General features: G+C 41.7%; 1 protein-coding gene across 1 annotated transcript in view; it reads left to right on the top strand.

The window, feature by feature from the left end:
* LOC144688964 (uncharacterized) overlaps positions 1 to 12,430 on the top strand; it is a 55,656-nt gene extending 43,226 nt beyond the window's left edge. The window contains exons 5-8 of the mRNA XM_078556361.1: positions 276 to 429; positions 3,224 to 3,441; positions 11,220 to 11,385; positions 11,500 to 12,430. Of these exons, the coding sequence (XP_078412487.1) occupies positions 276 to 429; positions 3,224 to 3,441; positions 11,220 to 11,385; positions 11,500 to 11,681 (720 nt within the window). The 3' untranslated portion in view covers positions 11,682 to 12,430. The remainder of the gene's footprint in view (positions 1 to 275; positions 430 to 3,223; positions 3,442 to 11,219; positions 11,386 to 11,499) is intronic.
* The last annotated feature ends 1,063 nt before the right edge of the window (positions 12,431 to 13,493 follow it).

Here is a 13,493-nt window from a genome sequence, read left to right as displayed (position 1 = left end):
ATTTATGATCAGCACAAGAAGTGAGAAAGTGCTGTAAATATCTGACAAATCAGATGTGCTAAAGTCAGTCAATTTATTAATCAGCCGCCAAGGAGCAAACACAGATCCATCCTGAAACATTTACAGACAAGTATGCAGAAAGGCAATGAGACCAATCCTCTGGAATTTCCTCTGAGAAGCTGGTAAACAATTGGGGCTGAATAGTGCTAATGTGACTACCTCCATGCATATAGAGCGTGAAAAGATACTGACTAAAGTTAAATTATTTCCTTCAGGTGCTGATTCTCAGAGGCCTCAACCTCACATTTGTGCCAGTCATTAATCAAATGCAGTTGCTTCAGGACCTGGACTTATCCAATAATAAGATCGATAGAATATTATCACAATACTTTTATAAACTGACCAAACTACAGACACTACGATTGTCAGGTAACAGCATACACTAACTATTGTTTCTATTGAATGTAAAAAGTTTATTTCTCCTAAAGTTATTCAGGAGTTGTTTTAGTACTTCTAATTTACCTGCAAATCATTGAAATTATTTAATTGCAATTTTTTCCAAAAGGGAGATAATTATTTTATTCCACAGTCAGTGTATAGTTTGACAAGTATATAGGGAAATTAGAAATAAAAACAGATGTTGGAAATAAACGGCAGACATTTTATGTGAAAAATCAGGTTAAGGTTTTGATTAGATTTAAGGGCTGAAAACTATAAGAGAAGTATTTTGACAGCATCATTTTTCCACAGCTGATGTTTCCCCTCAACAGTCAATGCGACATTTGACTGTGTCTGTTCTATTTCCTACACCTCTGCTCTCAATCTTCTCTAACCCTCGTTCACACCTTCTGTCGCACCAGCCTTTGGATTAATCAGGTCATCAGGTGCCACCTACAACACGATCCCACCTTACCTTTTCCCCTCACCCCTCTATGCTCAGAGAGACTGTTTCCTCTCTCAATTACCATTCTTCAGTCTCCTACCATCTCTGCTTTGAGCTGCTCTTCCCCTTAGACTTGTCAATAGAGCTGCAACAGGAGTAACACATCCATTTACCTCTTGCCACGGCACTGTCCACTTAGACAGCAATTTGCATGTAGGGGTGGATTTTAACTGTTACCACCTATTTAACCACCTATTTAACATCCTACCCGATTTCCCTTTCTATTGATTCTTCCTACAATTCCCACTGAGCTCTCCCTTTGGCCTTCTACACTGGTTCAGCTATTCTCAACCTTACCATCAAAAACAGCAGAGATTAAAATTAGAAATCCATGGGCTGGGTGCACAGTTGCACAATTTGGAATAATGAAGTGGAAAATCTCTCCAAACGTCTTATATTTCACAAAACACTGCAGCCCCCTGGTTGAACATTGGAATTAGTGACATTAGTCTTCAACTTTATGCCTAATTTTGGTTCTGTTTTAAATCTGCACTCGCAGGTGTTTGGTTTCTTTCCAAATGTCCCCTGATTTTCCTTGGCTGAACCTTGCACCAACTTATCTGTTTGCACATTCCATTGTTTTGCTGAAAATGTTTTCCATTCATTCAGTTCCATCATCTTAATTTCCTTCTTTCCTTTAAATCACCACCATCTTATTTAATCCATTAGCTTCCTCTCTGATTCAGTATTCAATGTCAATTTGTTCTTCTCTCCCTTTTTCCTGCTTTACTAAAATGCTTGTTTATCTTTTAGTTTTTAATTCTGAAAAGATCTGCTCAGAACATTAATTTTTCCTCTCAACAGATCCTGAAATACTAACTGACAAAAGGCAGAATCTTTCTCTTGTCGGGCCAGCGCGGGAGTAAAATAGGCGCAATGACATCAGGCTAGCGTGCTCATGTCATCATGCACTCGCACAATATTTCGGTTGGCAGCGTGCCCACCAACAATTAAGAGGGCTGTTAAGCCCATTAATTAATTAATTAATTATAATTTTTCCCTGCCCAACCAACCTTACGGTTGGCAGGCGGGTGAATAGGCCAAGTGGCCGTTGCATTTTTTGTGAAACCTCATCCACGGGCGGGGTGAAGTTTCAACTAGTGATTTAAAAAACTTTTAAAGCTCATTGTTAACGTGTCCCTGCTCATGTGACAGTCACATGAGGGGACATGTTTTCCTTATTTTTCAATTCCTTATTTGTAATGTTAAAAATCTTCAGCTCCCTGAGGCAGCTCCGCGCCTTCAGGTGGCTTTCACTGACCACACCCCTGCGCACACGCACACGTCAGCGCTCACGTTCCTCCCGTCCCCATCCTGGCAGCAGTGAGACTCTGAGTGCGCCTTCCACACTGGCTGCCAATTGGCCAGCCAGCATGAAATCACGGTCAGGGCCCACCCACTGTGCCCGCCCGATGAGGTAAAAATCCTACCCATAGTGTTTATTTCCAGCATTTGTCATTGTTTATTTTATTTCTAATGTATTACATTTATGACCACTTTCAATTCACATTTTCATAAAATACATTTCCTTATGGTTCATTTTAATTAATATTTACTTTCATGCTTGGGGCTACTTTCGTAAACAGACTTGGTGTCAGATTGTGTTTGATAACAGTCCTGTGAAGTGCATTGGAACATTTTACTATGGTAAATATGCTATATAAATAGAAACTGTTGTTGTGTAACACAAGATTTACAAATAAGAACAAATCTATGGCAGAGACAGGTACTGACCAGGCTGTCATGTGCTTCTCTCAATTTATTGTCTTTTAGCACAACCGCTTTGGTTTTTTTTTATTAAATGAACAGGTGAGAAAGTTCAGACAGCTCATCTGACACCAGATTAAATACGCGATATTTAGTAACACCGTCCAGTAAAACGTAGGGACACGAAATTGAGCCCTTGCATAGGGTCCCACACGACAATCACTACTATGAGAATCATGTAGAAATTGCCATTTCTTTCTGTCTGATGAGCCTTTGTATTCATTGATTGATGACCCCAGTTTCAAAATCACTTCTACTTTGTTTGCTAATATATTAATCAATTGTTTACGCAAACTGTTTACTTAATTATCTTACTCCATTCATTTATGATCGTCTTTTTGCAAACAAGATATGACAATACTCAAAGTTAACTCTAACAAAATAAACTTGCCTCAAATGTTACTGTTTGCCCCAGTTTAACACTTGGACCCTTATGTCTATATTTTCCATTTATCAGCTGTTTGATTAATATTTTATGTTTGCTCACTTCAAAATTGTGAATTGTTTTTGCAGGGTCAGGAATTACATTTATAAGCAAATCAGCTTTCAGTTCTCAGAAGAATCTGAGGCTGTTGGACTTGTCCAGGAATGAGCTGGTCACCCTTTCCAAAGAAACACTCAATCCCATTGTTCGGTCAGTAGGTGGTGCTGTAGGCATCAAACTGGCCCAAAACCCATTTCACTGTGATGCCAGCATGTGCTCTATGAAGAGATGGTTGGACACTGTAAAGGTACAAGTCTACTGTCTATTTTTTGAAATTAATAGCAGAACATTCACATTTCATTTATAAAGGAACTGTTGAAATTCAAGTTAGCTTTTCAGAAAGCTCGGGCAAAATTAAAGACAATAGGAATCAGGGGGATAACTCTCCACTGGTTGGAGTCATACCTAGCACAAAAGAAGATGGTTGTGGTTGTTGGTGGTCAAACATCTCAGTTCCAGGACATCACTGCAGGAGTTCCTCAGGGTAGTGCACTAGGCCTAACAATCTTCCTACCATCATAAAGCCAGAAGTGGGGATGTTTACTGATGATTGCCCAATGTTCAGCACCATTTACCACTGCTCAGATGAAGCAAACTGTGTCCATATACAGGAAGATATGGACATAATTCAGGTTTGGGCTGATAAGAGGCCAGTAACATTCATACTACACAAGTGTCAGGCAATGACCATCTCCAACAGGAAAGAATCTAACCACCACCCCTTGACGTTCAATGGCATTACCACCACTGAATCCCCCACTATCAACATCCTGGGGGAGTTACCATTGACTGGAAAATGAACTGGACTAGCCACATAAATACTGTAGCTACAAGAGCTGGTCAGAGGCTAGGAATCCTGCGGTGAGTAACTCACCCCCTGACTCCCCAAAGCCTGTCCACCATCTATAAGGTGCAAGTCAGGAGTGTGATGGAATACTCCACTTGCCTGGATGAGTGTGACACCAACACTTGAGAAGCTCAACACCATCCAGGCAAAGCAGCCCAATTGATTGGCACCCTAGCCACCACCTTAAAATTTCACTCCACCACGACCAATGCTCGGTGGCAGCACAAAATGCACTACAGGAATTCACCAAGGCTCCTTTGACAGCACCTTCCAAACCTGCGACTGCTACCATCTAGAAGGACAAGCACAGCAGGCACATGGGAACACTGCCACCTGGAAGTTCCCCTCCATGCCACACGCCACCCCGATTTTGAACTATATCGCTGCCCCATCACTGTCGCTGGGTCAAAATCCTAGAACTCCCTTCCTAACAGCATTGTAAGTGTACCTACAGCACATGGACTGCAGCAGTTCAAGAAGGTGGCTCAAGGGCAATTAGGGGTGAGCAACCAATGTTGATCTTGCCAGCGACACTCGCATCCTTTGAAAAAATGAAATAAAATGTACAATGTTCGGTTCCTCCCCTTGTTGTCAATTGCACTCTCTTCTCTCTAACGTACAAATGTTCCATCCCACACCTACAACCACACCCCCATTCCGTTCCCCCCAATAATTAATTCAGACCTCAAATACATCTTTGCTGTCTGACATGACCTCTCCCTGGAAATGCCTTATTGACCCTAACCCTGACCATGCTGCATTTGGAACTTGGTCCCACAGCTCCAAATCCAAATCTCCCACTTATGCTCTCTATGTTGAAAACATAGAAACTAGGAGCAGGAGTAGGCCATTCATGGCTGATCCTCTATCTCAACACCATATTCCCACTTTCTCTCCATACCACTTGATGCCCCTGATATCCAAAAAATTATCAACTTCCTTCTTGAACATACTCAGTGACCCGGCCTCCACAGCCTTCTGTGGTAGAGAATTCCACAGGTTGACCACCCTCTGAGTGAAGAAATCTTTCCTTATTTCAGCCCTAAATGGCTTGCCCCATATCCTGAGACTGTGGCCCCTGATTCTAGACTCCCCAACCAGGGGAAACATCCTCCCTACATCCAGTCTGTCTAGCCCTGTTAGAATTTTATACGTTTCAATCAGATGATCTCTCATTCTTCTAAACTCTGGTGAATACCGGCCCAGCCAAACCAATCTCTCCTTATACAACAATTCTGCCATCCCCGGTATCAGCCTAGTGAACCTTCGCTGCACTCCCTCTATCGCAAGTATATCCTTTCTTAGGTAGGGAGACCAAAACTGTATGTAATAGTCCAGGTGTGGTCTCACCAAGGTCCTGTATAACTGCAGTAAGATATCCCTACTTCTGAACTCAAATCCTCTTGCAATGAAGGCCAACATACCATTTGCCTTTCAAATTGCTTGTTGCACCTGCCTGTTTATATTCATTGACTGGTGTACAAGGACACCCAGATCCCTTTGTACATCCACATTTCCCAATATATCACCATTTAAATAACACTCTGCCTTTCTGTTCTTCACACCGAAGCGTATAACTTCACATTTATCCACATTATACTGCAACTGCCATGTGTTTGCCCACACACACACAACTTGTCTAAATCGCCCTGAAGCCTCTTTGCATCCTTCTTACAACCACGCCCAGTTTTGTGTCATCAGCAAACTTGGAAATATTGCATTTGGTTTCCTCATCCAAGTCATTTATATATATCGTGAATAGCTGGGGCCGAAGCACTGATCCCTGCGGTGCACCACTGGTCACCACCTTCCACCTGGAAAAAGACCCATTTATTCCCACTCTCTGTTTCTGGTCTGTCAGCCAATTCTCAATCCATGCCAGTATATTACCCCAATCCCATGTGCTTTAATTTTGCCCACCAGCCTCTTATGTGGGACCTTATCAAAAGCCTTCTTGAAATCCAAATACACCATATCCACTGGTTGTCCCTTATCAATTCTACTGGTTACATCTTCAAAAACTCTAGTAGATTAGTTAAGCGTGATTTCCCTTTCATAAACCCATGCTAACTTTGTCTAATCCCGTTAATGCTTTCCAAGTGTTCTGTTACCACGTCTTTTATAATAGACTCTAGCATTTTCCCCACTACTGATGTTAAGCTAACTGGTCTGTAATTCTCTGTTTTTTCTCTCTCTCCTTTTTTAAATAGTGGGGTTACATTTGCCACCCTCCAATCTGTATGAACTGCTCCAGAGGCGATAGGATTTTGGAAGATGACCACCAATGCATCCAATATTTTCAGGGCTACTTCCTTTAGTACTCTAGGATGCAGATTATCAGGCCCTGGAGATTTTTCAGCCTTTAACCCCATTAATTTCCCTAGCACCATTTTTTTACTAATACTGATTTTCTTCAATTCCTCCCTCTCACTAGACCCTTGGTTCCCTAATGTTTCTGGAAAATTATTTGTGTCCTTTTTTGTGAAGACAAAACCAAAATATGTGTTCAATTCTTCTGTCATTTCTTTGTTCCCCCGTTATAATTTCCCCCGTTTCTGACTGTAAGGGACCTATGTTTGTCTTTGCTAATCCTTTTCTCTTCACATATTTATAGAAGCTTTTACAGTCAGTTTTTATGTTCCTTGCAAGTTTACTCTCATACTCCATTTTCCCCTTCTTGGTCAATCTTTTTGTCCACTTTTGCTGAATTCTAAACTGCTCCCAATCCTCAGGCTTGCTGCTTTTTCTGGCAATTTTATAAGTCTCCTCTTTGGATCTAATACCTAATTTCTTTTGTAAGCCATGGTTGAGCCACCTTTCCTGTTTTATTTTTGCGCCAGACAGGAATGAATAATTGTTGTAATTCATGCATATGTTCCTTAAATATTAGCCATTGCCTATCCACTGTCAACCTTTTTAGTAAGGTTCCCCAATCCATCATTGCCAACTCGTGCCTCATACTCTCGTAGTTCCCTTTATTTAGATTCAGGACCCTAGTTTCGGATTCAACTTTTTCCCTCTCCACCCTAATGAACAATTATATCATTTTACGGTCGCTGTTCCACAAAGGACCCTGCACAACAAGATTAATAATTAATCCTTTCTCATTGCACAATACCCAGTCTAGGATAGCCTGCTCTCTAGTTGGTTCCTTAATGTATTGGTTTAAAAAGCCATCACGTAAACACTCCAGGAAATCCTCCTCCTCAGTATTATTGCTAGGTTGGTTTGTCCAATCCATATGTAGATTAAAGTCACCCATGATTACAGTTGAACCCTTATTGCATGCGTCTCTAATTTCCTGCTTAATGCCTTCTGTTACATCTCCATTACTATTTGGAGGCCTATAGACAACCCCCACCAACGTTTTCCACCCCTTGGTGTTTCTTATCTCTACCCAAACAGATTCCACGTCATGATTTTCCAAGCCAATAACCTTCCTCGCTATTGCATTGATTTCCTCCTTTACCAACAATGCTACCCCATCTCTGTTCCCTATTTGTCTGTCCTTCTTAAATATTGAATACCCCTGGATGTTCAGTTCCCATCCTTGATCGCCCTGCAGCCATGTATCCGTAATTGCAACGATATCATAACCGTTTATATCTATTTGCACTGTTAATTCATCTACCTTATTGCAAATGTTCCGTGCATTAAGATACAATGCCTTTTGACTTGTCTTTTTAACCTTGTTAGTCATCTTAGCTTTATTTTGCACTATGACCCCATTTGTTTCTCGCCCTTGTTTTTTCTGGCTTCCACTTTTGCTTCTTACTTTTCTGTCTTTCGTTTTTATCCTTGTTTCCCCCTCCTCTGTCTCCCTGCTCAGGTTCCCATCCCCCTGTCATTCTTGTTTAAACCCTCCCCGACTGCACTAGCAAACACCCTCACTGAGGACATTGGTCCCGGTCCTGCCCAGATGCAACCTGTCCTTTTTGTACTGGTCCCACCTTCCCCAGAACCAGTCCCAATGTCCCAGGAATCTGAATCCTTCCCCCCTACACCATTTCTTCAGCCACGTATTTTTTTTTATTCATTCAAGGGATGTGGGCATCACTGGCTAGGCCAGCATTTATTGCCCATTCCAAATTGCCCTTGTTCAGAGGGCATTTAAGAGTCAATCACGTTGCTGTGGATCTGGAGTCACATGTAGGCCAGATTCCCTTCCGTAAAGGGCATTAATGAACCAGATGTGTTTTTACAACAATCAGCAATGGTTTCATGGTCTTCATCAGACTTTTAATTCCAGATTTTTATTGAATTCAAATTTCACCATCTGGCATGGTGAGATTCGAACCTGTGTCCCGAGAGCATTACGTTGGGTCTCTGGAATACTAGTCCAGTGACAATACCACTACACTACCGCCTTCCCATCATCTGATATATCCTGTTATTTCTACTCTCGCTAGCACGCGGCACTGGTAGTAATCCTGAGATTACTACCTTTGAGGTCCTACTTTTTAATTTATGTCCTAACTCCCTATATTCAGCTTGTAGGACCTCATCCCTTGGTACCAATATGTACCATGAATACTGGCTGTTCACCCTTCCTCTTCAGAATGCTCTGCAGCCTCTCCGAGACATTCTTGACCTGGCACCAGGGAGGCAACATACCACCCTGGAGTCTCTTTTACGGCCACAGAAATGCCTGCCTGTTCCCCTTACTATTGAATTCCCCTATCACTTTAGCCCTGCCACTCTTCTTCCTCCCCTCCTGTGCAGCAGAGCCACCCGTGGTGCCATGGACTTGGCTCCTGCTGCTTTCCCCTGAGAAGTCGTCTCCCCCAACAGTATTCAAAACAATACATCTGTTAGAGATGGGAGGGACAGCCACAGAAGACTCCTGTACTACCTGCCTTCCTCCACTCTGCCTGGTGGCCACCCATCCCCTTTCTGCCTGTTTAGTCTTTACCTGCAATGTGACCACCTCACTGAATGTGCTGTCTACAATAATCTCTGCATCGCGGATGCTCCACAGTGAATCCACCCGCAGTTCCAGCTCCGAAATTCAGTTAGCCAGTAGCTGCAGCTGGATACACTTACTGCACACATGGTTGCCAGGGACACTGGAAGTGTCCATGATTTCCCACATAGCGCAGGAGGAGCATATCACGGGTACGAACTCTGCTGCCATGACTTCCCTTTAGATTAAGCTCGTTAGTTATTCCCTTTAAAGAATACTAATTATGCTAAGGCTTTATTCCATTCCAAACGCTCCTACTACAGTCCAAAGTCCTCACCTTATTTTGTTTAAGCTAATGGACTGCAGCAGTTTAAATTAGTAGACAAAGTAGAAGTAGAAGTACTCACCTGACCCTACTTACCAATCAGCTGCCTCCCCTGTATCATCACTATTTGAATCGTGTCTTCCTTGCACCGCTTTTCAGCCCCGAGTCCAGCTCCCGCTCTTTTTAAGTCTCCGCCCTGACTCTCGGCTCCCGCTGTTTTGAAACTTCTGCTTGGGCTCTCGGCTCGCGCTCTTTTTAAATCTCTGCTCTGACTCTCAGCTCCCGCTCTTTTTAAATCTCTGCTCTGACTCTCGGCTCCCGCTCTTTTTAAATCTCTGCTCTGACTTTTGGCTCCCGCTCTTTTTAAATCTCTGCTCTGATTCTCGGCTCCTGCTCTTTTTAAATCTCTGCTCTGACTCTCGGCTCCCGCTCTTTTTAAATCTCTGCTCTGACTCTCGGCTCCCGCTCTTTTTAAATCTCTGCTCTGACTCTCAGCTCCCGCTCTTTTTAAATCTCTGCTCTGACTCTCGGCTCCCGTTCTTTTTAAATCTCCGCCAATCTCTCCTCTAGGTGCTGCTGACTAGCTGTCTCAGGGTCCTCCTCTCACAGTCTCCTCTGAATGCTTACTGAAAATAGAGTACACACACTTAGGCAGCCTGCTACAATACTTTTACAAAAGCCACTTCATTCTGGTATATACTCTTTGTGGTACATCTAAGAGCCCCATTTCAAGGCAGTAACCTATCTCAGAGTGCACATGATGGTCCCAACTTCATGGCTCTTGCTGCTCATATCAGCCGTAAGATTATTACTTTGACTCAATCCTGGAATTCAAGGCATTATTTATATTCATCTATGTAATAAAATATATATAATCTCATGTCTGAGTTAGAGAATGTAGCATCTGATATGAATGTGTCAGTTCTCTCCTTTCTCGCCAATTTAATATATTCCCTTTTTTATTTTCTAAATTGATTATTTTCTGCTTTTATTATCCCCTAGTCATATTGCATAAAACTGCTGGACTCCCAATCTTGGTTTCCCATTGGATCACACCTTGTCATAAAACATCTATTAGTGATCAAACCTTCCGACGATGAAGGGTGGCCTTAGTATGAAGATAGACTTCATCTCCATAAGGACTGTGCAATGATCACTCTTACTTTCTTCATACAGTATTGGATGTGAGAAGCATGGAGATTCATTCTCCTGATTTTAATTAAATAGCAAGCTTTTGGTTGCAACTGGCTAAGGAATAATTGCTGAGCCATATGTATATTTGAACTATAACTGGTTTACAAATAGTTGTTTGGTAGTACAGAACTTGAATATCAATGAAAAAAGAGACACTCTTCATCTTGCATTCATCAGGACATTCACATGAATATGAAATGTAAAGGGGATAACAATTCATACTTCATGAGAAGAGGTTGCTGATTGGTTGGCAAGTGGACCCTGATTGATAGAGGCATTGCCATGGAGAATGCACTAGTTAACTGATGACTGACAGTTAATGCCAAGTTTTGTTTAAATTCAAACCAGGCTGGTTGACTCTGATTGGGCAAGGCATTGCCCTGGGGAATGAACCAGAGAATGGCTGTCGCTTATGAATGAAAAGCTTTAACATGCCCATGTCTCTTTCTTCAGTGATATCATTGGTTTATTGGATAATCATAACTACAGACAGATATACATGACTAGATATTACTCATTCTAAGTCATGAGCATTTTCCCTCTTGGTCATGTGTTTCATACATCGTCATGTGGGTGGTACTGTTTCTCCAGTCCCAAACATTAACCCATTCAACCCTCATCACCCTAATACTACATAATCTACAGCATTCCCTTGGTAAGGTGTAATGAAAAGTATGCCAAGAACAAATGTACACCAGGTATATTCCAGAGCTCATACAGGCAATAATATTGGGCTCATGTTTTTCATGGTTACAGGTACAGCTGGATATGCAGTGTAACAGTCCCAACAACATCAGAGGACTCTGGATGAGCCAACTGTCACTCTCTCTTTTTAACTGCTCAAAAGAGCCTAATTTTGCATTTTTACCAAAAGCATCTCATGCAAACAAAACTGGCATCACACATTCATTTCTGGGAACAGGTAACATTCAAATGTTATGGCTTTATTCTAGTTGTTAAGTTGTAGATTTTTACTTTATTTTCATGGAAGCTTTTTCCACTTCAGTTTGTGATTTTTATTTTTGCATTTTATCAGGGACCATTGGCATCGTAATTGTTGCTGCAGCTGCATTTTTCACTCTCATCCTCTCCGTAATATACTTATCATCAGTGAAGTCAATTCAACAGTCATTTCTCACGAGACACTGTGGCTGCAACAGTGGAGAATCTGCTCAGCAAGAGAATGAAGAGCAAGACACGAGCAGTTCTCTTATATAAGCAGGATGCATGCTTCATTTTCAAAATTAGCTTCAACAACACTTAAATGAACACGAAGAGATTGAACTCTGACTTACTACTGCAAAAAGGAGACATATGATGCCAGCGCCCATTAATTTTTGATTCTTGGTCTATACTAATATACTCTGCCTCCGGTATGGTGAGTGAGGATTTGGAAAGAAGAGGCTTGTATTTACATACCACTTTTCCCAATCGTAGGATGTCCCAAGCACATTACAGTCAACAAAGTACTATTTTTACAGGCAATGGTTTATTGAGTTGCATTTCAACAAATGGAACAATATGGGCCCATCAATTTTAACTGATAGAGATTATAATATTTTTAGCAGCTGAGTACTGTACCTACTCAGAATCAGCAGTTCGTTTGGAGCACAGCTCTTTTAGTTTTGTTTTCTGCTGATTGCTATATTATTAGAACATTATTCCCATTTAGTTCCATTACTTAAGACAAGATATAATTTAAACATATGCTTCATAAATTGTAGAAATTAAATTGTGATGCAATAATTTTATACTTGTTTACAAATACCTTATTTTAAAATCTTAATATCTTCAGGTGTGTTCAGGTCTGAATAGGCCATGTTATCTTTCCAGGAGAAATGTTTATTGGGATTGAGAAGTACTCTTACTAAAGGCAGTATGATTAATTACCACCATCTTTGGGGCCCCTCCAATTTTGCACAAAGTGTCTCTTTCTTATTCCACAGTACAATTTCTACTGCTAAAGCTTGATGGCTGCCTGTAGAAGTTATGTTATTTAAGATTCATTAAAAAGAAGGGGTGGATGGGGGAAAGAGAGCAACAAACAAACTAGATAACCAGTAATTCAGGCAGTGATTACACACCGGAGAAAACAATTCAAAACTAATTAACTCCAAACACCTCAAATTAGGCTGGTATGGAGGGTGGTAGAGAGATTGTGTGGAAAATAAATGACAAGCAAAATCCATACCAGATGTCAATAACCTTACTTTCTGCTTCAATAATGAACCAACACTTTAAAATAACAGATTAACTGGTCATTTCCAGACATGCCAAACCTTGCAAATATATCATGAGACACAAGATTTCAAAGTAAAATTGAACCACATTTTTGAATTTTGCCAAAGGACTCAAAAATCTCAGGATTTTTGAATGGCAACTTAAATCTGTCCCCTCAGCAGAAGGGATGGGGCCTGCAGTGGTAGACCAGTGATCCACATGCACAGTGACTCTGTCAAGAGGGGTGTAAGGCCTTTAGTGGCACCATCTGCAGCTGTGTGGCACCGTCTGCAACTGTGTGGCACTCTTTGGTTGGCCTCCAGACCATGGTGAAGTGAATGATGGTAGCATCATGAAGCCTGATCTTAGTCCAGGTCTCGACTGAGCTCCTTTTCCTTTAAATCACTCTCTTTAAACCAACCACCTGTATTTTTCTCTCTGTCGGCATGCTGTCAGCATGTATTTTTTCATTCATTCATGGGATGTGGGATTCGTTGGCTGGGCCAGCATTTATTGCCCATCCCTAGTTGCCCTTGAGAAGGTGGTGCTGAGCTGCCTTCTTGAACCACTGCAGGCCATGTGGTGTAGGTACACCCACAGTGCTGTTAGGAAGACAGTTCCAGGATTTTGACCCAGCGACAGTGAAGGACAGCGATTCTATTTCCAAGTCAGGATGGTGAGTGACTTGGAGGGGAACTTCCAGGTGGCTGTGTTCCCATCTATCTGCTGCCCTTGTCCTTCTAGGTGGTAGTGGTCGTAGGTTTGGAAGGTGCTGTCTAAGGAGTAATGGTGAATTCCTGCAGTGCACCT

This window comes from Cetorhinus maximus, chromosome 1, assembly GCF_964194155.1.
Source record: "Cetorhinus maximus chromosome 1, sCetMax3.hap1.1, whole genome shotgun sequence".
Taxonomy (NCBI): domain Eukaryota; kingdom Metazoa; phylum Chordata; class Chondrichthyes; order Lamniformes; family Cetorhinidae; genus Cetorhinus; species Cetorhinus maximus.
This window is presented reverse-complemented; position numbering and strand designations above follow the sequence as displayed.